The 25,177-nt window shown below is 34.0% G+C and overlaps 2 protein-coding genes, 1 long non-coding RNA gene and 1 pseudogene across 5 annotated transcripts; 1 reads left to right on the top strand and 3 right to left on the bottom strand.

Moving 5' to 3' along the window:
• Nucleotides 1-2,504: 2,504 nt before the first annotated feature.
• On the bottom strand, nucleotides 2,505-10,253 carry LOC148691450 (uncharacterized). 2 transcript variants are annotated; one of them, XM_088683617.1, is made up of 4 exons: nucleotides 8,871-10,253; nucleotides 5,019-5,065; nucleotides 4,042-4,127; nucleotides 2,505-2,750 (listed from the first exon to the last, which is right to left on the bottom strand). In XM_088683617.1, the coding sequence occupies exons 1-3, from the start codon at nucleotides 9,997-9,999 to the stop codon at nucleotides 4,107-4,109; spliced, it is 1,197 nt and encodes a 398-aa protein (XP_088539743.1). In that variant the 5' UTR covers nucleotides 10,000-10,253; the 3' UTR covers nucleotides 2,505-2,750; nucleotides 4,042-4,106. The 2 variants fall into 2 exon arrangements, with proteins under 2 accessions (XP_088539743.1, XP_088539744.1); XM_088683618.1 differs by having other exon boundaries at nucleotides 2,505-2,741.
• Nucleotides 5,732-8,353, bottom strand: LOC148691451 (ATP-dependent DNA helicase PIF1-like). The gene has a single exon (XM_088683616.1). The coding sequence runs from the start codon at nucleotides 8,323-8,325 to the stop codon at nucleotides 5,872-5,874; it is 2,454 nt and encodes an 817-aa protein (XP_088539742.1). The 5' UTR covers nucleotides 8,326-8,353; the 3' UTR covers nucleotides 5,732-5,871.
• Nucleotides 10,254-12,890: 2,637 nt separating the features above from the next.
• On the bottom strand, nucleotides 12,891-14,754 carry LOC148691449 (uncharacterized). Of its 2 annotated transcripts, none has more exons than XR_015955894.1 (3): nucleotides 14,520-14,754; nucleotides 13,696-13,766; nucleotides 12,891-12,951 (listed from the first exon to the last, which is right to left on the bottom strand). It is a non-coding gene; the product is annotated as an uncharacterized LOC148691449 (long non-coding RNA). The 2 variants fall into 2 exon arrangements; XR_015955893.1 differs by having other exon boundaries at nucleotides 12,891-12,946.
• A 4,813-nt stretch (nucleotides 14,755-19,567) lies between these two features.
• On the top strand, nucleotides 19,568-22,116 carry LOC148691448 (uncharacterized; annotated as a pseudogene).
• The last annotated feature ends 3,061 nt before the right edge of the window (nucleotides 22,117-25,177 follow it).

Below are 25,177 nucleotides of genomic sequence, written 5' to 3'. Positions count from 1 at the left end.
TATCAACATTGCTACGTGTTTATGATGAAAACTTCCAATAGAAACACTTGTTGGAAAAGTTAGCAAGTTAACAGTTTATTTTGTGTTAGGATATTTTTGGTATTTTATAATTGCATTCCTTGAGTTAAATTTGGCATTAATTAAGTCTTGACAAGATGTAATGTTTACATTATATAGTTGTTTTGGTAATATGTTGCCGGCCATTTGTATACTTCTTTGCTTTAGTCAAATGGAATAAAATTAGGGTTTGTACTCAATTTCTTCTTTTCTTGTCATTTGATTTGTCCACACTTAGAGCTTGTATTCAGTCTTTAATTCTTTCCTACAAAAGCAACCCCACAATATTACATTGACGATATATATATATATATATATATATATAGTATACAAATAATGATAAGATTTATTCCTGTCATGAACGGTAGTCAAACCAACAATCTGACATATTATGCTAAATTATCAATATGCAATTCAACAATATAACTTTGTAAGCTGTGAATATGCCCGATTGTGGCCAGAAATAGAGTGCAATTTAGGGGTGGGCATAAAAACCGCAAAACCGCATCGAATCGTAAGAAAAAAAACCGAAAAAAACCGTGTTGACCGGAAAAGTCAACTTTGAGTGAAAAACCGAACCGAACCGTTCAAACCGGTTCCGGTTCCGGTTTCGAATGACCAAGAACCGGCCGAACTGAACCGAACCGTTTTATTAATAATAAATAAATAAATTATATATACACACACATGTCATGGTATAATAGGTTGAAAAATTGTGTACAAGAGCTGCTGCTTCTTGCTTGCTCTCTGAAGTCTGAAAACTTGCAATTTGTTTCATCATTTTTTTGTTTGTTGACTGATTGACCAGTGCATATGTATTTTAGTTGTCTCTTTTTGTTGACTTGGTGCCACTACCAAAGACATTTGCATTAAAAAAGATGTGTTGTATGCAACTTTATGTAATCAGTTTTAGAAGATGTATTTGAATGCATAATGATTTGGTGTTCAAATAATTTATTATTAGGAACCGTAAACCGGCAAGAACCGAATCGGAACCGGTGTAGACCGAACCGTAATGTTCTAGTCATAAATTTAAGTGGAACCGCACCGAATTGAACCGTTAATATATTTCGGTTCCGGTTCCAATTTAGGGGTGGAACCGCACCGAACCGCACCGTGCCCACCCCTAGTGCAATTCCTAACTAGCCTTATTCGGGCCCAGAAGGGATAGATAACAGTGGTTCGCCACCTTGCATGTCCCCCTTTAATTAAAAGATAAAAAAAATTATAGCTTTAGGGTTGCCACTTTGTAGTCAAAAGAGTCCTCGACAAAATTTTCATGGCTCAAAAATACCCCTTCGATTTTGTATTCTGCTCGATCATGTAGCAGAACCACAACAATCCATCTAAATTTGATGCATACCAACAATCAGTTATGGATTCAAATATCTAGGCTGAGAAAAAATTGTGTGACACAAAAAACATGAAAGAAAGGAGTCCACAGACCACAAACATGAGGTGGAAGGGAATTCATGTGGATTATTGACAATACGAAGGATCATTAATATGGTCAAATGGACTTGTACAATTCAAACCAAGAAAAGTATACATGTCTTATCTTCTTCCTGTATTTCCACTGTTTTATGATTTATAGAAGGATCTAATTTCCACTTTCTCCTCCACAGTAAGTTTATTTTGGATTTCACGCATCTATTTTTACTTCTCATACACTCTTGTTAATTTTGGCCATTAATCATTTCCAATTCATTCGATCTGACATTTGAAAATTGAGAAGGATAGTAAACATAGGTGTGTGGATAGCACCACTCTAAGGAAAAAATGATGTTTCTGCTCAAAGAATATTCCCACTCTGGTACGGAACTATCCAATGAAGCAAGATTTCCACCCATAAGTCCCGAATTCGAAACTCCCCCTCTCCTAAATTATTGTAATAGTTTCAAACACTCCTTCCTCGCATTAATAACAATTAAATAAAAACAATAAGATCTTGTATTAGGGTTTTATAATAGTTTAAACGTCCATAAGAGCATTAGGGTTAGCTCAAGTGACAAGAGGTGAGAAGCCGAATCAGACTCGGATAGAAACGACTCACTCTAACACCTTATAAAAATTATTTTATGCACTGTATATTTATAAAAATATATGAAAATATGTATAAGAAGAACTGAACGATGAATTTTTAAAATGTCAGTAACAACACTCTAAAAAAAAGGCCACAAATCATCTTATAAGATTGACACCTTTTTTTTTTTCCTACTTGCTAGTAAGTCAAACTCCAATAGCAATTCCTTTACTTTTACTTTTAATTTGTTCTAGAACAATATAAAATTGTTGTATTTGATACGAAGATCAACGTTTACCTTCTCAGTTAAAGTATTCAACAGAATTTGGCCCAACTTCATCTTTTAGGAATATACTAGCAATAGTGCCCGCGCGTTGCTGCGGGTCTTAAAACTACTGGACATAAAAGAAGAAAATAGTCAATGCAAACTTGTAATGGATAGTTTGTAATTAACAGGTTTTTAGTATGTTCATGCTATTTAAACACAGAAAATATAATAAGAAAAAGAAGTAGAGTGTTGGCAGAAAGTGATGTAAGTTGCGGCATACCTGTAGTCAAGTCTGTGTAATTGATTTTAGTTGTGAACACCGGTAACATGTACAACTCAGAGAACAAAAAACAGCAGAAATTGAAGAAGAAAATGATGTGCACATAGAACATACTGCAGTAACTATAAATTAAGGTTAGAAGTGTTTTAATAGTGATATAAATTTGTGGTGAAGAATTATGTATAAGAGGATAACTGCTTTTATGAGTGTGAGTATATAACACGTCAAAACGATTATTAATAATTAACAAAATATTTGAAGTAAAAAAATTTACATTTGATGTTGAAATTCGTGATAATAAATGTAGCTGTAACTTATTAGAAGTGTTTAAATTGGCATTAACCAGTCGATAACAGTTTGTTCAATTATATTGAATATGATTAGACCATGTTACGATACGATGTTATAGGAAAACGAAGAAAAACTTATATAAGCTATTAGAAACAAAATATAATTGTAAATATAAAGTTGTGTCATTTGATTCTAAATAAGCATGTATATACTGACAGAAAAACGAAATCGTTAGGGTTTTATCCAAATTAGGAAAAATCTAAAATAAAAATTGAAACACAACCTTAGATGAAAAAAAAAAAAACTAACACTGTGAATTCTTAGCCCCCCGACTATCCATTGCATTTGGTAATTTTTTAATTTATACAAATAAAGAGTAAGTGAAATTGGATGCATACCTGGGATGAGAATTTGAATAACGTTTCAGAAAATATAAGTTTGTTGCAATTTAGTACAACAAAAATGAAAATTGATGTCTTTTGCAATAAAATATATTTAGTGATAGTGTTATATAAGACTTAGAAAAGTATTGCAAATCAAGCTATGATTAAATAGTAGTTTATTTGGCAATATTATAATTTTTAAAACAAAGTTAAATGTTGGTGATCTAAGACGGATCAGATTTACGTAAATTGGTAAACTTAGGTTTATTTATATGGAGTAAGAATCATCATTTCCGTCTTTTCTCTTCAGCGGAATTAACTATTACCAATTTATATAGATACTTTCTTCTTCTAACTTATTGTGAATACATGGTTAATTATTTGTTTGTCTAGCAAAAGGTTTAAGGCTAACATTTGGAAGTATAAACAGACATCCTTCCATTAAAGATAAATCCTGTCCATATTTTGTAAATCTGTGAAAGAACATATTAGATTAAAATATGTGGACATGGTATATCTCTAGTGAAAATGTCTACTTTTATACTTTTGGATGTTCAATTTAGCCTTTCAATATGCAAGCAAGTAATTTGTCATGTATTTAGATCATGTGAAAAGAAGATGGTTTGTATATATATTAGTAATAGCTAATTCCTCTGAAGAGAAAGTTTAGTAAAAATTGTAATTAAACGTAAAGCATTAACAAAACAAAATTAATAAAGTATTAATTAATTTTACATACCTTTGAATGTTTGCCTCTTCATTGTTTGAAAATGTATTTGTCAGCACTGTAAGCTCCTTGCTGAATTAGCAATTTTTTTTTCCTTCCTAAAATTGTAAAATAAAGTGTTAAAAAAAAAGTTTTATGGCAATTAATTATAATATATAATAATTAGTTGACATCGATGGAAAAATGGTGTCATACGTAGGAAGAAAGTATAAAAACCAAATTTGAATGTAAGAAATAAAAAAACAATTTGTAATTCATTATCATGCATTGTTATCTGTTTTATGGTAAACATAAAAGATGAAAGGTTTAAGGAACTTTAGACAATTCTTCTATTACAACATGGAAATATTCTCATGGAAAAAACATAATTGAACCATGGAACTAATTATCTCACAAATAATGATTGTATGGATACCTAAGACAAAACTGAACCAGATTTAAAGAATTGTACAGAGAGTTGTTTCATAGCTTTCATACGATCATGAATTAAGTTTTGCATAATTATGTCCCATAATTTTTAGGAATGAAACAAACACATATAGCACTCATACTCTGAACTGAAAATATTCTTTAATTTGTTCGGTAATAACGTTGTTAAGGGAGAGAATGAAACTGGAATTTTATATTTTGGAGATTTTAGTGCACACATACATATCACATGTGCACGGAAAGCAGATTGAATTCAAATTGCAATCATCTAAAAAAGTAGACTTTTACAAATTTATGCAGTTTATTGTTTTATGAACTGAAATCCCTGTCAAAAAAATGTAATGACGGATGAGGAATTACAATTTCATACCAACATGAGCCTTGAAATGTTACATCTATAAATTCTGAGTTGAAGGAACCCAAAAGTTGAATTTGTAGCTTTCAAAGAGATGCAAAATTTTTCCTAAACTATTAAAGGCCAGGCTCATGACACGTAATCTCTAAGCAGCCAAAGAAGAAAAAAACTAAAAGCTAAGATATTGTATGTACATTTCAACTACCTTAGGTAAAGCAATGACATAGGCATGATGTTCCAATGATGCAAAACCTGTAAAGTTGGGCAATTAGAAAAATTAATTCTTTTGGTTATAAATATTCAATTAGATACATTTTAAATAAGAACCAGACAAAAAATGCACATAAACGTGAGTTATGAAGATTGAGACAGCATAGAGGAAATGAAATAGACCTCATCAAGAGTAATACTACTGTAGTTTGTAGAAGGTGCCCAATCCTTAATGTCTTCAATTAGATTCATTTTAAATAGGATCAGCTGCTGCTATTTTTTCGATGTAGGACAATCGGGTCCTAATGTTTCCCCAATAGAAAACTCTAACTCTAAAATATGATTATATATCAGAATTTATAAACAAAGTCAGAGGAAACATTATGATTATTGAGCTAGTATTGAATAATGGGTACAAAACTGAAACTTTTGGATGGTCAACTTTGTTTGCAGATGAAATTAAGCATCCCGAAAAACCAAAACAAATCAATTTAACATAAAAGTTTGTACTACTCACCTCAAATCGGCCGGAGAACTCATAACGGAATTTTTACCTTGCAATTTTTCCGTAACCTTTTCCATCTCAGTATTTCTAAATAGGACATGGATTCTATAACATTAGTTAAAGAAAAAATTTATCTATACTACACATATGTAGATCAATTCCCAATAAATTAAGATGAAATCAAGGTATGAAATATATTAATTTAGGTTGGAAAATCACCTCGAAATTTCAGTCGACAAAGATTGAGCAAGAAAGCCGAGAGACGAAGACATTGGGAGAGATGGAAGAGAGAGAAGTGATTTGAGAGATGAGAAAGTGAGAGATGCAGAGTCTCTGAACTGGGTTAATTTTCTTGTAAATTTTGTAACACATCTTTAAAAACAATATTCAAAGTACAGTTTTTAACACTACTCTCTACATTTTCTATTAAAATTTTTAAACCTTCTCTTGATGTCACTCTTGATAATGCTACATATAATTGGCCATGTGTAAAAATAGGTTCTGGAAGATATAAACCAACTTGTTTAAGAGATTGTCCTTGACTTTTATTGATTGTCATTGCATAACATGCTCTAATTGGAAATTGACGTCTTTTGAAGATGAAAGGCCACTTATTTTCTGTAGCTGTAAGAGTGATTCTTGGTATAAAAACTTTATGACCAATATTAGTACCAGTAAGAATTTTAGCTTCAATAATTCTATCAAATAATTGAGTAACAACTAATCTAGTTCCATTACACAAACCTGAAGACTGATTTAAGTTTCGTAGTAGCATAATAGGCATTCCTATTTTTAATACCAAATTATGTGCAGGTAAACCATTGAATTCAAGCTTGTTTAAAAATTCTGTGGGGTACATTATTTCAAGATTTTCAACATTTGCATTTGAAGAACATAAAGAATCATAACTCAAAAATGTTTGTTGTTGTCCAGGTAATAAATTAATTATATAATTATTCACATCTGTAACAGTTGTATTTCGAGGTGTTATAATAGCTCTTTCCCTTAAATAAGCAAAATTGTCAAAAAAAGTTTCAAAACTCGGGTATGTTGCAGAAAAAATTGAATGGATAGCATTTGTAGAACAATCAATTATCAAATCTTGTGGTATTTGAATCAAAGATGAATCCCTATCAATTGAATTATTCACATTGTTTGCATCATTAATTTGTCCATCACCAATTTGTAGAATCCAATTTGCAAAAGAACTAATTTTATTTTTTTCTTCAATACTCAATCCACTTTTTGACAATCTCATATTTTCTTTCAAATGAAAAATTTTAAAATATGGCCATAAATAAGAACTATTCAATGAAGCATTTATTATATCCTCTTTAGTTCCTTCAGGAATAACAGGCAATATTTGTCGAAAATCACCACCCAATAAAAGAGTTTTTCCACCAAATGGAACATTTTTATCGAAAGCTTGTGAATTTGACAAAATATCCGAAAATGATTTATCCAATGCTTCAAAACAATATTTATGATTCATAGGTGCTTCATCCCATATAATTAAATCTGTTTTTTCAATTAATCCTGCAAGATGAGTTTTTTTCTTTATTGAACAAATTGAAGAATCAGTAATAATCAAAGGAATTTTAAATCTAGAATGGGCTGTTCTACCACCTGGTAATAATAATGATGCTATTCCTGATGATGCAACAGTTAGAACAATTTTACCGTCTGATCTAAGCTTACTTGTAATTGTATCCCATAAAAATGTTTTTCCAGTGCCTCCATGACCATAAACAAAGAATAGACCTCCTTTTTTTGCATTCACAGCATTTAAAACACAATCATAAACATGTTTTTGACCTTGGTTAAGCTGTGATTTCAAAAGTGCATGTTTCTTATAAAGTTCTTCACAATCATAATTTAATTCTTCTCTCAAAAGCCTATTTTGAATTTCTAACATTTTTTCTGCATTAGGCATGGGAAGATGATATTTTTTCAAAGAGGTAGATGCATTATTAAAAAGTAATTCTAATTCAAATAGCACTGAATTTTTTAATTCATGTTCTGGCACAATCATATCTGGAATTGCAAAAGTTTTTCGCAATTTATATAAAATGTCATCATACATGTTTTGCCAATGACTATCAAAAAGATTTTGAGGATTTGCTACATCACAAAATAAAATTATTGTGACAAACAATTGTCTCAACTGAGGAGACGATGCAATATGTGCAGCACTTGATAAAGCCTCAATCCATTCTTTATCATCACCTAATAGCCCTAATGATTTGCATGCAGAATGGTAGGAAGAATGTACAACACCATTAATTGTTTTTAAATCCTCAAAACTAATGGCGCCTTTTTTTAAATTCAAAAGCATTCTCAAATAATATAATTCGCCAGATGCAGGATGTACATATGCTATTCTGCCAATTGATGCTTTATATTTTCTTGGCTTCCAAGTTTTTTTCTTTACATCATACAAAAATTTTGTGGGAATTTGTGCATAAGTTAGTTCACGCGCGTTAGGAAAATTTTTGTTCAATTCCAACCAACTTGTTAACATTGTGTTTTCAAAAGCTTTTTGATTAATGATTGACTGTAGTGATTGATCAGCTGTAAAAACAACATTTTGTTCTAATGGTAAATGAACTGGTAATCGCTCTACAGAAGGCTCTCTATGATGTATGAAATATTGAAATAGTCTCCAAACAGCCTCATAAGGTGATATATATCTACAATTGAGGTATGCTAAAATCTCATCATTCAAATTTTCTTGAAAAACTAAACGTGCTCTATCTGAACCTTTATTTACATATTTGAATAAATATTTTATAAGCATTGATTGACAACATGATTCAACATTTATATGTGCATTATATTTTAGTAATAACTCTGCATTGTAAGGAACAACAAATCTATTATCAACTTTTATGCCGTTTTTAATCACAAATTTTTCTTCATCTTCACGACGTTTATAAACAACAAAACCATTTGTGTCAAAAATTGTTTCACTTTTATATGGCTTAGGAAAGTTTTTAGAACATTTATTTTCTCGCATGCAAGGTGATTTTGGATTAATACAACCACATGGACCATGAATCATAAACTGATTAACAGTTTCATAAAGTTGTGGATGCAAATTTTTATCAGGTAATTCAGCAGAAATAATTGAGTCTATATCTGATGCGCAAAAACATTTCACATTTGGTTTCAACCATATTAACATATGAGAATGAGGTAAACCTCTTTTTTGAAACTCAACTGTGCAAACATCTGTTCATGAGGAAAAAATGAAAACAAAGAAAAGAATAAAAGTGAATTTTATAATAAATAAGAAAACTAAAAAGCTTGAAATAAGTGCTAGAATGAGTTTTAGTAACTTACTTGCTTGAATTTCTCCAAAAGGCTTCCCGGACTTGATGAAATCAATCATATGATCAAGCTTCATTTTGAAGATTCTAGAAATTATATCAGGTCTATCTTCAGGTTTGAATCCTGGCTTATTCTCAAACTCTCTTGTGATTTCTGGCCATTTAACATTACATGTAAATGTTATAAACAAATCAGGATGTCCGTATTCTCTACAAATAGCCATAGCATCTTGATAATTATTTATCACATATCTAGGACTTCCAGTATATGAAGCAGGTAATACAATTTTTTGTCCCAAATTATTTGCATCAGTATCACCTTTTGAGAATGCATCATATATCCCTTTATAAACTTCACTTCTCAAATTTTTTTGATTTTGTCTAATATAATCTAATCTATCTTCTTCAAGTGTTGCAAAAGAATCGACCAAATATTGTTGAAAAAGTCTTCCTCCTCTTAACAATGTACTTAATGGTGGTTCTCGCTCTTGAATTTGATAAGCAATGAAAGCTCTCATTGGTATTCTTTGTCTTTTAGTTTTTTTACCTCTATAATTTTCATTCCATTTTAAATCTGGTCTATAACCATCTTCACCATATGGAAAAAGAATTGGATATTGCAAAGACATAAATTTAGGATTCAACTTTGTTCCACGTTTTAATTCATGACTTTTAGACTCTATAATAATATCTCGATTAGAATCATACAATCCTATATCTCCAACTATCAAACCACCTATTTCATCAGTTGTAGGTTGCTCATATTGTTTGCTATCATTTAATTGCCTGCCTAGCAAAGTCATTTTTAATGAAGAAAGACCATCATTTTCAAATTTATCTCTTGCCATTCGAAAAAGTTTTACCAATTCATTTGATGCATCAAACATTTTGATTAACCCTTCTACAATTGTTGGATCTAGGCTTTGATTGTTTCCATTGGAATTAAAAACTTTAAGTCGATTTTCCACCTCATTATATGTATCATAGACATACAGTTGAGCAAATTTTGGAGACTCATTATCAACAGGCAAAAGAGATCCCATTAAATGACAAACTTGACCACTGATTTTGAAAATATAAGGGCTTGATCCATTGTTAATTGAGTTATCAACTTTGGCTCCCATTGAAGTGAATGCAAACATTGAGTTATAAGTTCTAATATTTTGTCGAAATGATAAATTCTTTTGCCCTTTAGTTGGATCAAGTAAGTAATCTAAAAATGGTGGTGCTGGTTTTGGATTTGGAAACTTAATTTTTCCTTGTTGGCAACAAAGAGTGAAAACAGGTAGATCGTTTTTACACTTTGGTTTAAGAGACTCTTTTAGCCAAAAATAAGCACCACAATGAACACACTTATAACTTTTATCTCCCAAGTCCGCATATTCCTTAACAACTCCTACAAAAAAAGATACAAAAACAAAACAAAATGAGCATAATATTATTTAGGCAATTAGAAAATTGAAATTCATGATATATCAAATTAATAGATGCATAAATTAAGAACTAACCTTTTCTATTCTTTTGAAAAAATGCTTGACCCTTGTTCATAAGATTATTATTCTGATCATCAAGGGTTTGTTGAGTATTTTTTGTAGATTGGTCTAATACATTGACAACCTTTTTTCCCTTTTTATCTCTTAATAGAACATTTTTTTCAACAACAGTCATGCAATGTGATTCATTGATATTGGAAGAACTTATGTTTTCAACATCTTGTTGAACAGAAGATGTGCTAGTACCATCTTGGTAGTGAATGGCTGTGTTTTCCTGAATAATTGGACTACTCTTAGATAAGAAAACATCGACATAGTTTTGTATACAACTTATTCTACACTCTTTTAAATTGTCTGTCATATTTAGATAAAACATAGGATTGATTATTGACAAACTCTTTCTCGTGTTCTGTATCATTAATTGTTAAAGCATTTGCAAGTCTTTTTGACATGATAGAATCAAATTGTAATACAAATTTGAAAACAAATTAGTGCAAACCACGCTGCAAAAAAAGACAAAAAATGAAAAAAAGAAGTATCAACAAACACATAATGTGAAGATTAAACAAATATATACTATAATGATTAAAAAGAATGGATCACCCAAATTTTAAAATGCGACTGGAAAAAAAAAAAGTTATAAAAAAAAAAGAAGATTAAAAAAAGTAAAGTTTAAAACTAAATAATTTAAAATTTAAAATTGCTCACCTTTAACAATTGAAATTTTAGAAAATACGATAGCCAATCTGTTCAAAAAGGCAAACAACAAACAATTATTACAATGGACAATAGAATTTAGTTCAGCAACAAATGGCAAGAAACAAAATATAAAACAAATAATAAATAGAACTTAAAAAAATTTAAAAATTAACAAAGTAATAAGATAACTACATTCTTACTTCTTATAGTTCAGTTGTGAAATTATGCATCAATGCAACATGTAACCACAGAGCAAAATTTATTTTGCAGATAAGTTTTCAATGGGAGTATCACTTCTTACTTGTCTTATCCACGCTGAGTGGAAACTGCAAAGATCAACAGTATTAACAATGTTTATTCTCAATGAAAAACAAATTACAAAAAATAAAAAAACCAATTGATTTTTACTAATACATAAATTATATAAATTGATGGCTAGATTATCAAATATATCGTGAGTAAATAGGAGCCCTAAAACTTTTTTAAACAATGGGTGACACAAAATTAACAAATACACCTGTTCAAAGAAATGTATATGTTAACTAAAACAAAAATTGTTATCACAATAGAAAATTGTAATATCACTCCGTGATATTGACAGTTTTTGCAAACATCTAACTTTTTTAATAACACAGTATATGACTATAAAAAAGCATTTTACATATAATTTATCTATGATATTCACAATTTTACTAAAAACGATAACACAGTTAACTACAAAAATAAAAACTATCTATGGTTCCAAGAATCATGATTAACACAACGTGGAACCGATGGGTTTAAAATGTATAAGCTAAAATTAAAAGTAACTTCTCAGATAAAAAGGTAATATACAGAGTAAAGGAAAAAAAAAACAAAAAGACTATACTGCATAGATAACATTGATAAAAAAAAACAAAACATTCTATTTTTATGATAATGTACTATCTAGTTATAAAATTATAACATAAAGTAGCTCAACATTATAACTTAAGTAAAGAAATATTTGAAAAGAATGATTCGATATACAATTTAGAGCCACAGTATTAACTACAATCAGACAATTGTCAAACAAAAGGAAGAAATATAATCTTGAACACAATATTAACAAAGTGAAAAGCACTTACAAACACAATCAATTGTCTGTAAACTTGACAGCTGAAAGCTAACTTGGCAGTTAAAATTACAATAGGAACTGAGATGCAGCAAAGATTTTTTTTTTTTCAACCAAAATTAATCTGCAGATGATTGCAAACAAAGAAATAATTACTTCTCAAATAAATATAAAACGAATTTAAAATATTTCAAGGCTACTTTTAATAACAGCATAATAAAGATAAAGATTTTATCAACATGACTCTCAATTTTATGCAAGTTGGGATAATCCAATTTAAAAGAAAGGGATTTCTTCCCTAATTGTTGTGATAAGAATCACTTAAAGACAATAAGAACCACTCCAATTCATAATAGCAGAGTGTGCTCGTACATAAGAGATGCTTATGCGACCTCCGAACTTCTCAGAAGAAATGATGTTGATGCATTAGAGATTCATACAACTGGAAGGTACAGTTTCTTAATAATTGAAAAGTAAGCATACATGTTAACTACTATTAAGCTGATTGAGGGAAGAACTTTTACCACTTCTATGGATGTTCTATGCACTTTAATCTAATTGAGCTCAAAACTTCAACATTAATTCAAGCATAGGTAGTCAACATGTATGATGGCATGCCAAAGACCAAATAAAAAAAATAACAGTAAAGAGTTAAAACTCAAAGTTGAAATACCATCTTCAATGTACAATCATATGCTAGCATTTAAAGTTGAATTGTTAAAATTTAAATCCTATGATCAACTCACCTTTCTTAATCTTTTCTGGAGGAATAAACAGAACGTTTCTTCTACTCTTCTTTAACCACTGCACTAAAAAAAACATTAATGTTTAAATATTAAAATTGAAGATCTTAAATTCATAAGTTAAAAACTTAAAAGCTAGTTAAAATAAACATCCATCACAACAATAGCACGGAAATTAAGTTGTTTTATTTCTGAGCATTTTTTTGGCAATCAAACGGAGGAAATCTGTGTTAAACTAAACAGGCAATGGTTGTTAAATTTAGTTCTTTAAATTTATAATTTTTTTAACATGCGAGTTGATCCGTACTTTTTAATTTGGTTTGGAAATGGGGTAAGATCATGTTGGTTTAAAACAATTGTTAACATGTTATGGTGGAATATATTATACCAAGGATTAAACAAATAGTTGTCATTTATTTCTTGCAATGCATTCACTGTTAATGAATAGTGACATCAAATTGATAAGTTTGTAGCTACATAGGAAAAAAGACTAATAGGTATTATGCACATAAGTAATCAACCAAAACCTCTTTCCACATCAACTAATCAACAGATTTAACTGTAAAAAAAAACAAAAAAATTGATTCGAAAAACCTCTGTAACTATTGTAATTTTCAGTTTCTAACTCATTCTTTTGATCAATATCATCTGAATCAGTGTAATTTCGTCAAATTCTAATCCATATGATCACTTGTGTGCCTAAAAACTAATCGACTCTTAACAGTAGCAAAAAAAAAAAAACTTGGAAAAACGAAGTTGTGTACCTAAAGGCTTCGTTTTAAAAGACAGAGACGGGCATAAGAACTTTACCTCAGGAATTTTCCCAACTCCGCTCAACCTTTTTACCCACCCTAAAAAATACTTCAAATCCGATCCACCTACTAAAACACACCCAAAAAATAAAAAAATAAAAAAATAGCAAACTAATAAACTTAATTATATATGATCATTTCAGCACATATTTCAAATTAATTGGTCAAAAAATTAATTAATTAAAATGAGTTTAAAATAAATATAAAAACCAATAATAATTGTGATTGTCCATTTTCTGCTCCCTGGGCTTTCCACTTGGAGTTCAAGATAACACGAAACCACTAAAAAAAAAAAACTATTCAATTTATGAGACCAGAGAACAAAACCAAGCAAACACCACCAATGCAACAGAAACAACACAGTAAAACAGAGTTTTAGAGGGAAAAAAAAAAAAAAAAAAAAACAAACAGTGGACTTTAATTTTACATCGATCGAGCAATCGATCTAGACGAAAACCCTAAATCTCGAAGACCAAGATTTCCTAAAACGAAAATTCGAATTAGATGGAACAGCCACACACAAATCATCGAAAAAAAAGAAGAAAAGTTTTGAAGAAAAAACTCAGAGACCTTAATCAGAAGGGGTCAGAAGGGGTTTGCAAGGTTGTACACAAAAACCCTAAAATTCGCACACCAATTTTCCTGAAACAAAAAAACCCAATCAGATCAAACAACCACACTGAAAACATCAAAAAAAAAAAAAAAAAAAAAAAAAGGAAACAATCAGTGCAAAACGCAAAGACTTTAATTTTACAGCGATCGATCTGCAAATTTCTTCCCAATCAAAGAAAAGACAAAAAAAAATATAAGCAGAGAAACCACCTGAAACAGTGCAATCACCCGGAAAAGAAACTCTTCATACGACACACGATCGACGCAGAGAGAGAAGCAGGGAAACACGAAGGATTGACGCAGGGAGAAAAGCACGGAAACAGAGAGGAAGAGAAAGGGAAAACCGACGGAAGAAAATGGAAGAGAGTTAAGCAAGGAAACACGAAGATCGAACAGGGAGAAAAGCAGAGAGAAACAGAGAGCAGGCGAAAGGGAAAAGCAACGGAAGAAGATGAGAGATGGTTCGAACACCTTCCCATATGTAGACTCACTCTACCATGGGGTAAAATCGTCAATTCATGTAGCATCTTTTAAAGGGCTGAAAACCGTGCGTTAGATCAGGGGCAAAACCGAATTGGCACTGTTAATGAACAGTGTCAATCCGCTGAGCTTTAGTATATAGAATATATATATATATATATATATGTGTGTGTGTGTGTGTGTGTGTGTGTGTGTGTGTGTGTGTGTGTCCAAATTTCTATTTTTCATAAAAATAAGAAGAGCCAACCTCTAAAAAAATGGAAGAACTTGTTTACAAGGAAATAAATTGAAGAAAAATTGATTTCTGTAGGCCATTGCCTGAGTTGGCAATAGCTTCAAAGGCAGGGCTAGGGTGACTGCAGGAGGACAAAGTTTTGTATGGTAAGCATCAAACCATCAATGCAATTTAATTTTTGGTCCAAATATTGAAGCACAAGGCTGCGATCTAAACGAATGAAATTGAAATGTAATCTAAAATTAGAAAGTGTGTGGGCAAGAACTTGAACACATATCCAGTGTATGCGAACCTACGCGGAAATTATGTCACGATTTTTCTGAATTTTCTGATACCTGTCCGGTGGGCAAACTTGCTGCAAGTCACACAAGAAAAGCAATTAAAGAGAGATGTAAAAAGTTCGTTATGCCAAGTTGGATTCTTCCGTTTTAGGTCTAGAAGGTTGGAAGAAATGAAATGGTAGAACAATAAACGACAAACGAAGAGAAATAATACTATATCGTAGTGTTAGAATCTGACATTATTGATAACTTTACATGTGAGGCAATCATTTTTGACATTTGGGTACAATGCTCTCAAATCTACTCTAAGACATTTGCTTAGAATACATTTTTTCTCTTTCTCATGTTTATTTCGTTGCATCATATCCAGCCATGCATTGTCAATTTTGTTTTAAGTTGAGATAGATCAAATGGCAGAGAGTATTGAAGATGAAGTTGAAAAGCACAAATCGGGTCAAAAGAGCAAACCTTTGCAAATTTGGGCTCAAGTACCTTATTTTAGCCCATGATACGTTATTTCAAAGAGCACGGCTATGCACATCAAACTCACGAGATTTTGATACTTTACGACATTTGGTATTTTATTATTTGTTTATGTCCTATTTTAGGATTTCGACTTCTAGAGTTAAATTACATTATAAGTATGTCGTCTTGGCCTTAGGTTTGTCATCTTCGATATTTTTATTACTTTATTTTTTTTGTGGATATTTCAAAGTTCTTGTTCTTAATAAATACATGTATTTTTCTCTTTGTCAGGCTGCACCATAAATGTAGCCCCTTTTTTTTTTTTTTTTTTTTTGGCCGAACTTTGTTTAGGTCCTTCGACAATTTCTGAAAGGATAAATTTGTCAAAAACATTTTCAATTTAAAGTGGCACTCTTTGTTATAATTCTCACTTGTGTTCCATAAATTTTAACTACCAACTATTTTTATCTTATACATATTTATGAATATTCTTCCATGCTATGTAGCATTAAATGCTATCAACATAGCATTAAATGCTACCAACATTGGATGACTTAGATTATTGTTTTTGTCATGATCCCTCTTCATCCATCTTCATCCACATCCACATCGGCGTAGGACTTACTCTATGTTGAGGTGGATCCATCTTCATCCACATCTACAATTGAGGATGTAGATCCGAACATCGGCGTAGGACTTACTCTATGTTGAGGTGGATCTTCACATAACACCCACCCTTTACAAATTTCCCAACAACCGTGAAACTGAAAGGGTTTCGAGCTGCCCTCCATATACAATTCCTCCGCTTGGCGTACCTAGAAAATATAATTACAAAAATTAAAGGAAATTAATTTATGAAATTAAATGTAATATAATTAAATATTAAAAATAAATTATGAAAACACTTACTTCGTTGTAGTAATTGGAGCCGCTTTCATGTCTACTTGCGGCTGCTAACAGTGCTTGATGCCATTTATTCAAACTTGGATGAACGTGTTTCTTCCATCTTGAAGAACAACTCTCGTGGTTTCGGGTATTTGGTGGAGTGGTGCATTCGTAGAACTTATAGTATTTTTTGGACACATGAGTCCAAACACCTTCACTTGTTTGAGAACTCCCCCTCACACTATTTTCCGAGACCCATCTATAAGCCCTGCAAAGAGTTTCATCTTCTTTTCGGGTCCAAGCCCTACCTTTCATTGCAGATGAGGCCATTTGAAAATTATTGAAAAAATTGAAGGAAAGATTATTGGAAGAGGAAAATATGAGAATTGAAATGGTGAACATTATGTGAGAAATGGTGTAGGAAGGCTTAGGTATTTATAGGAAAAAATGAGAATTTTAAAAAATTTCTCAAAAAAATTTAGGCCAAAAAAAAAAAAAAAAACGAAAAACGAAAAATTCAAATCCAACAGTAACTGACATCAACTAGCCATTGAGATTCAAAATGTGGGCCGGCCGGTTGGCCCTTTGGCCCTTTTTTGTCCAGTGGGGCCCACGAACCCTTTGGCCTTGCCCACGATTAGAGACGGTTTTCGAGCTATTTTCGGCCTTTTGACCCTCTGGACCCTTCAGTTGTAGATGGCCTCATTAATCAAGGTAGGTCTTTGGATCGTAAAGAAATGCAGCATACCCGGACAAATGCTCCGTTTGTAGCCATGGAATTTGGTGGCTTGGAAAAGAGCTTCATTGATGGAAACAAAACATGCTGGATTGACCATTCGCGCAGCGCCCACGCACTCTCTGCCTCCGCAACTAGTTCATGCTCAATTTCATTTTCTGTCATGACAACGTCGTCTCCTGCGACACCAAAAATCACTCCAAGGTACTTGAGAGAAATAACCGGTGACTCTGCGAATCAATTCCAGGCTGGCATTAAATCACGAAATGACATCCTTGTTCCCAGCAGTACCGACTGTGGAAAACAAGCCCGTGTCTGGCTCAAACGAGATGTTTTCAAACTTATTTCAACCGAATCGATTCATTCAGTTCTAATTCCCTGACCAAACAAGTTTACTCTTATTTGATCAAGTTTTGGTCTTTTTCAAATTGAAAAAAATTAATCCCAAAACTGAATACCATCAATCAAATACCTGGAGATCCCTGTGGCCGGATATTAAAGCACCAATGGAAGAAAAAGGGTATGACGTTTTGGAAGATAAAACAACAACCGTAGAGATACCTAGGAACCTCCATCGATATGCTGAATGCAGTTTCGCAAATTGAAACGTACCCCTACAGCCCTACTCTTACTACATTTCTTCACCCTAACTTAGTTTTCTCTGTATTTCCTATAAACTCTGTCATGATTGCTGACTTGAGCAGCAGTAAAAGACACCTTCCAATCCAAGCACAAAGCAAAGGTAGAATTCTAGGAGATAAATCCTCAATCTATTCGTGTCATTGGTTTTAATCACACTACATCAAGATTCCCATCACCCTCGAATATACACGATTTCTCCTTTTAATGCTGGACAATGGTTCAGATCCTTTCTTACTATCTAGCTGTACTTGGTATAAATACTTCTAAAAATTTAAGATCATCTTGTAGGACTGAACAGTACTTTAACATATCACTATATTGGAACAGAGGGCACATACATTACCTCTGCAATCTTCTCATTCAGTTCATTATTCACACTGCATTCTGGATCCTCCCCCTCTTTTAGTGCCAACGCGATCAACTCCTTCAGCGGGGCTGGCTCACTTATTTGTATAGCATTAAAATAGGCAAACCGACGCAGAACTTGCTGGTACATGAGCTCTTAGCTGTAATTTCATTGAGAAATAATTCATGTATTAGTAAACTTGTCTTCGGAAACAATTTGTTCGATAGGAAACGAAAATTTATAGAAGATGGAAGTATAAACTACAACAGGGGAAGGACAAGAAATCCATAAAAACAAACCTACAACAAAACAAAACACGGAAAGCTTGGACCAAATCAAACAAAAAGATGCAAGAACAGGCCGCCACACTCGTTACAAAGCTACAGACTACTCAAGATGAATGGCACCAAAAGAAATCTGTAAAAGTGTTGTAACAAAGACGGCCTCAAGGAAGCAAGAAATCTAATTCTCTTTCAATCCCAATCTTTAAAGATTGTTCAAAGAAGATCTATAAAGTAAACAACAATTGAAGAGATGACTCTGTCATTTAAATTTAGGGTTTGTTTGGGACTGCTTCAGTACCTATCTGCAGGAGAAGCTAACATTCATATGATGAATTGCAAACCGGCTTAGCAAATCTACAATCTTTGAATAACCATCAGCAGAATTTTGTAACATCTTCCTCCGGACAGTCATGTGATTCAACGCCAGCAAAATGATCATTTGCCTTTTTTCGTTTAAACTTTCTTTTTTTTTTCTTGAGTTAATAGAGGTAAATTTTAAAATTAAACTGCTATAAGCGAATCCATCAAATTAGAATTTCAATATTAAATAGTAAAGTATTACTTAAATAAAAATTCAAAACACTATTTTTTTTTAGAACTTTGATGAAAAGATTATGATACTGTTTATTTTAATAAAATATTACATTTTTACATTTAAAAATTCTGATAATATTTTTTTCATATAATTTTTCTGGGCATTTCATCAAACAGGTAATGGGCACACACCTATAACTATGCAACTGGCCCTTGGTGATGGTGGTGACGGTGGCGTGATCAACGTATGTCATGCTGGCAAGTGCTTCTCCTCTGAACCCCCATCGACTTTATCGACTTCAAGTCCCCAAACGCCGACAATTTCGACGTCGCGTGCCGCTTTCTCCTCCCCTAATCGACTTCGTCCTTATTCTCATCCAAAACCCTGATCCACCACATCTCCAACGCCTTCCTCCAAGACGACCCCAAACTCTTAAACCCTCTTTTTCTCTCCAAATTACAACCCCGCCACCTCCACCCCATCCTCTCCTCTGCCTCCAATCCAACCCCATTACCGCCCTCCGCTTCTTCGATTGGGCCTGCGGCTCCCTCGGCTTGCACCACCACCCGCACTCCTTCTGCGCCCTCATTCACCTGTTGCTCCGCCACCGGATGCTCGCTCCGGTTTCCCGCCTTTTCAAAACATCGGTAGGCCAGTTCGGGACTCAGTTTCACTTCTTTGATGCATTTTCTGATTGTTTTCAGAACCATAGCTCCGATTTTAGTCTTGTTTGTAGCTTTCTGATTGAGAATTTTTGTCGAAATGGAATGTTGGATTCGTCTGTTGATGCATTCGGTCGTATGTATAAATTGGGAGTGCCGGTGTCTCCTTATGCGTTGTCAAGAATGCGGACTTGTTTGGTTGATTCGGACCGTGTCCACGTGATTCTCCATACATATGGAGAAATCTGTAATGCATTGAGAGGCCAACAGTTTTCTGTGTATGAGTTTGTTATGATTGATTGACAGAGGCTTTGTGCTTGACATTGTTGCTTCTATCAAGAGTTTAAAACGTCTTTGTAAAGAAAATCAGATAGGAGGCGACGGAGATTTCTTTACTCTATTACTAAGGGTTGGTCCGAAGTCAAATGTGGTCACGTTTAGCACGATGGTTAACACGTATTGTAAAGACGGGAAATTGGTAGAGGCAAACAAGCTTTATAAGGTTATGATAGAGAAGGGTATCAGTCCTGACTTGGTTGTATATAGTATTCTAGTTGATGGTTATTTTAAGGCAGGGAGATTAGAAGAGGGGCTTCGGCTTTTCTCTGTGGCATTGGATAGCAGGATTAAGTTGGATGTAGTCATTTTCAGTTCCGTTATGGATGCATATGTGAGACTTGGAGTTTTGGCGAAGTCAGTGGAGTTCTACCGAAGAATGCTGAAACAGGGGATCTCGCCAAACTCTGTTAGTTACACCATTCTTATAAACGGCATGTGTCAGGATGGGAAGTTCGCTGAGGCTTGTGGATTATCTGGTCAGATTTTGGAGTGTGGTTGTGTGCCATCGGTTCTGACTTAATTATAGTAGTTTGATTGACGGAATGTGCAGAATAGGTAATTTAAAAGATGCATTTCAGCTGTACGAGAGTATGATCAAGACGGGCTATGAACCTGATATTATTCTTTACGGTGTGTTATTAAATGGCCTTTGCAAAAATGGGCTGATGGGTGATGCTCTTAGGTTCTTTCAAGCTGTGTATAGGGGCATTAAGCTCAATGTCTATACTTTCAACATGTTAATAGATGGTTGCTGCAGATTGAAACGATTGAGGGATGCTGTGAAGGTGTACATCCAACTGGGAGTTTATAACATAAGACCAGATCTGGTGACGTAGACCGTGCTTATTAAGGGTATTTCTGAACTAGGGAGATTAAACGATGCATTGGTGTTTTTCTTCAAATCAGTAAAGAAGGGTTTCCTACCCGATGTTGTAACATATTGCACATTGATTGATGGTTGCTGCAAACAGAAACATGTACGTGCTGGACTCTGGATTTTTTAGATGATGTGAATCAATGGAGTAAATCCCGATATTGCCATTTATAATGTCCTCATTAATATGCTGTTCAAAGAAAGTTGTGTAGACGCTGCGCAGGAAGTCTTTGAGCAGCTTGCTGAAAGTGGTCCAGAACCTGATATTATTACATACAACACAATGATTTCTGGTTATTGCTTTCAGAGAAGGTTAGACGTGGATCTTCAACTTTTTGAAGAGATGGTACAGGGGCAGTGCAAACCCAATGCCATTACTTGCGCTATATTGATTGATGCATTTTGTAAAGAAGGTAAAATGGACGATGCAATGTTGATGTTCGATACAATGCTGGAAAAAGATCCTGAACCTAATTTGATCACATATAGTTGTCTGATTGACGGTTATTTCAAGTCTGAAAACACGAAAAGTGCCTTTGAACTACTCGAAGAGATGCTTAAAAGCGTCTCTCTGAATGTAGTCAGTTATAGCATCCTCATTGACGGTCTTTGCAAAAGAGGACTTGCTTGTGGAGAAAGCATCCCTTGCATTTCATTGTGCCCGATGTAATAGCATGCGGGATTCTGATTCGTGGTTACTGCAAGGTAGGAAGAGCGGCAGAAGGCCTCGTGTTGTATGGGCGTATGTTAATGAGCGGGATCATGCCGGATGCTGTCATACAAAGGACGATTGCAGAGCATATCCTTGAAACTGATCGGCGAAAATATGAGAGTACTCCCAACCACATGATTTGCAGATAAGCCTTGTTGTTTAATACAGTGACACTTCCTGGTACTTCCTGTTAACTATATATGTACTGTTAGTTACGTTGGTTAAGATTCTGTGGTGTAAGATTGTGACAAGTGTCAATATCTTAAGAGTCTTATGTTAGCTTAATAACTAAGCAATATATACACAATGTAATCTGTGTTAGAAAGTAATGTGAAAGATAGTAAATACATTTTCTTCTTCCTCTCTGTGTACATGCTTTTCTCCCTCTCTGTTTGCATGGTATCAGAGCCTGAAAAGCCTTCGGCTTGAAGGTTTCTCGATCTCGTTCTTCTGCTTCCGCTCACCATTCTGCATCACCGATCTGGTTTTTCTTCTTTTCGGGATCTTGGTTCTTCTCTGTGTCTCCGGCTGGGTGCATCTTTTTCTTTGCACACCAAGTGTTTGTTCGAATTCCCCTGAGAAATTTTTCATCTGGGTTTCTTTCTTCTTCGTCTGCGATGGTGACTTCGACTCAACTGCAGATTCTTCAATCTCCTATCACCTCTCTTATCTCCACGATTTCTTCTTCTGTGACTGTCAAACTCGATGATTCCAATTATCTCACTTGGAATTTTCAGATTGAATTGTTGCTTGAAGGCCATGGCCTTATGGGTTTTGTGGATGGCTCTCATCCGTGTCCTGCTCAATTTACTGTGCCTGTTTCTGAAGGTTCATTTCCTCCTTCAAGTGATGTTTCCTCTTCGACTGAAAGTGATGACTTCAAGATCTGGAAAATGCACGATCGGGCATTGATGCAATTGCTTACAGCTACTCTATCTCCTTCAGCAGTCTCTTGTGCAATTGGTAGTTCCAGCGCTCGTGACTTATGGCAGCGTCTTAAAGAACAATTTTCCATTGTAACTCGAGCTACGATCTTTCAGATGAAATCTGAATTACAAAACATCAAGAAAGGTACTGATTCGATTTCGATCTATTTGCAACGTATTAAAGAAGCTCGTGATTATCTGTTTGCTGCTGGGGTTCAGTTTGATGATGATGACATTGTGATTTTGACTTTGAATGGTCTATCCTCTGAATATAATACTTTGAGATCAATTGTTCGAGGTCGTGAGAATGTTATCTCCATGAAAGATCTCCGGTCTCAGTTACTTGCTGAGGAAGCCATGGTTGAGAACATTCCGATTACACCTTTCTTGTCTGCCATGGTTGCTCGGAATAATGGCACTAGTTCCAAAGCTGAGGATCATTCGAATACTGCGTCTTATGGTGGTTCTTCTCAGTCTACAGTATATTCTTCTGTTCCTTCTGGGTTTAAGCCATCTTATAGTAAGAACAAATACAAAGGCAAATTTCAGTATCATCCTCATTCTCGTTTTGGGAGCTCCAAGACCACTTATGGCCATTATAATGTGAATTCTGCTCCTGGTATTCTTGGTGCTTCTCCACCACAGCAACAGGATTTTTCGAGCACTTCTTGTCAAATTTGTGGCAAGTTTGGACATCTCGCTCCTACTTGCAGATTTAGGAGTGTTGATAATACAGTTTCTGAGGGCTGTCAAATATGTGGGAAGAAGAATCACAATGCAAAATTCTGTCATTTCAGGAACTCTAATTCCTCTCCTCCAGGTCCGACTGCAATGCATGTTTCTCCATCACAACATCATCAGTCCAGTGATTCTCTTCAACAAACTTGGCTCACTGACTCTGGAGCATCTTCCCATATGACAGCTGATTTGAGTAATCTGTCCTTGGCATCTCTATACCCTGCCAATGAAACGATTCAGACTGCGAGTGGGGCAGGTTTATCCATATCTCATATTGGTTCCTCCACTCTTCCTACTTTCTTAAAACCCTTACAACTCAAGTCTATTCTTTGTGTTCCTGGCATATCTCAGAACCTTTTATCTGTGCATAAACTGTGCTTGGATAATCATTGTAGGCTAATATATGATGCTTCCTGTTTTTGGATCCAGGACAAAGTCACAGGGAGGATTCTCTTTCAAGGGAAATGCAGTAATGGATTATATCCCATACCACTTCCAGCACGCGTTCGACCTATTGCTTCTCAACCTCAAGCTGCCTATCTTGGCTGTCAAGTATCTTCTAGTCTCTGGCATAGTAGATTAGGTCACCCGTCTAATTCTGTGATCTCGTTAATGTTGAAGAAGTGTAATCTGTTTGTTTTACCTGATTCAGTGTCTGTGATGTGTCATACTTGTCTGGAAGGCAAATTCTGTAAATTGCCCTTTGTTAAGTCTGTGTCAAAGTCTCTGCACCCCTTTGAAGTCATTCACAGTGATGTATGGGGTCCTTCTCCTTGTACTTCCATAGATGGTTTTAGGTACTATGTGACATTCATTGATGAATGCACTAGACATTGTTGGTTGTTTCCCCTTCTTAATAAAAGTGATGTTTTCTCCACGTTTGTTGGTTTTTCCAATTTTGTTTTCAATCATTTCTCCACATCTATTAAATCATTACAGAGTGATGGTGGAGAGGAATATCTTAGTAAGTCATTTCAAAATTTTCTGTTGGACAAAGGCATCAAACATCAACTGTCCTGCCCTTACACACCCGAGCAAAATGGGTTAGCTGAAAGGAAGCACAGGCATATCATTGAAACAGCTATAACACTTTTGCAAACAGCTTCTTTACCTTCACTTTTCTGGTCTTTTGCAGTCCAAACTGCTGTCTACCTTATAAATCACATGCCCTCCCCCACTCTTTATCACAAATCTCCTTTTGAATTGTTGTTTCATGAGATTCCTGATGTTAATCACCTTAGAATATTTGGTTGTTCAGTTTTTCCTTTACTCAAACCATATAATAGTACAAAGTTACAACCCAAGACAATCAAATGCATTTTTCTCGGATATGCTTCCAACTACAAAGGGTTCATTTGTTATGATCTTGTCCATACCAGGTTTTATATTTCCAGACATGTTATTTTTGATGAGTTCGACTTTCCTTATCCCACCTTGTCTGTTCCCTGTCCTGCATCCATTAAATCCCCATATACATCTGTGAACTCATCTCCATTTATATTTGTTAATGGTGATAGTCATATTGTGTCCCTTCCCACATCTACTCCTATGCCTGAGAACATGTCATCCCCATCTTCAAATCGACATAGTGGTTCTTTGCATTCTTTACAATCCATTACTGCATCCCCAGGACAACAAGTCTCTTCTTCCTTCCCTGTGGCTCCTGAGGTTCCCAATGAGTCCTGCTCTGAGATGGTCACTGCACCTCATACTGAGACTTCTCATGCT

This window comes from Pyrus communis, chromosome 14 (assembly GCF_041283825.1).
Source record: "Pyrus communis isolate YQ-2024b chromosome 14, ASM4128382v1, whole genome shotgun sequence".
Taxonomy (NCBI): Eukaryota; Viridiplantae; Streptophyta; class Magnoliopsida; order Rosales; family Rosaceae; genus Pyrus; species Pyrus communis.
The sequence above is the reverse complement of the archived record's forward strand: the minus strand, read 5'-3'. Positions and strand labels throughout refer to the sequence as shown.

Excerpts from the sequence above, each read along its gene's own strand:
- LOC148691451 (XM_088683616.1), bottom strand. The coding sequence starts at position 8,325 with ATGCTTATAAAATATTTATTCAAATATGTAAATAAAGGTTCAGATAGA.
- LOC148691450 (XM_088683617.1), bottom strand. The coding sequence starts at position 9,999 with ATGTTTGCATTCACTTCAATGGGAGCCAAAGTTGATAACTCAATTAAC. Across the intron at positions 5,066-8,870 it reads TTTTGGAGAAATTCAAGCAA|GTTTTGCATCATTGGAACAT; the intron begins GTAAGTTACTAA and ends CCAACTTTACAG. Across the intron at positions 4,128-5,018 it reads ATGTCATTGCTTTACCTAAG|GAAGGAAAAAAAAATTGCTA; the intron begins GTAGTTGAAATG and ends TTACAATTTTAG.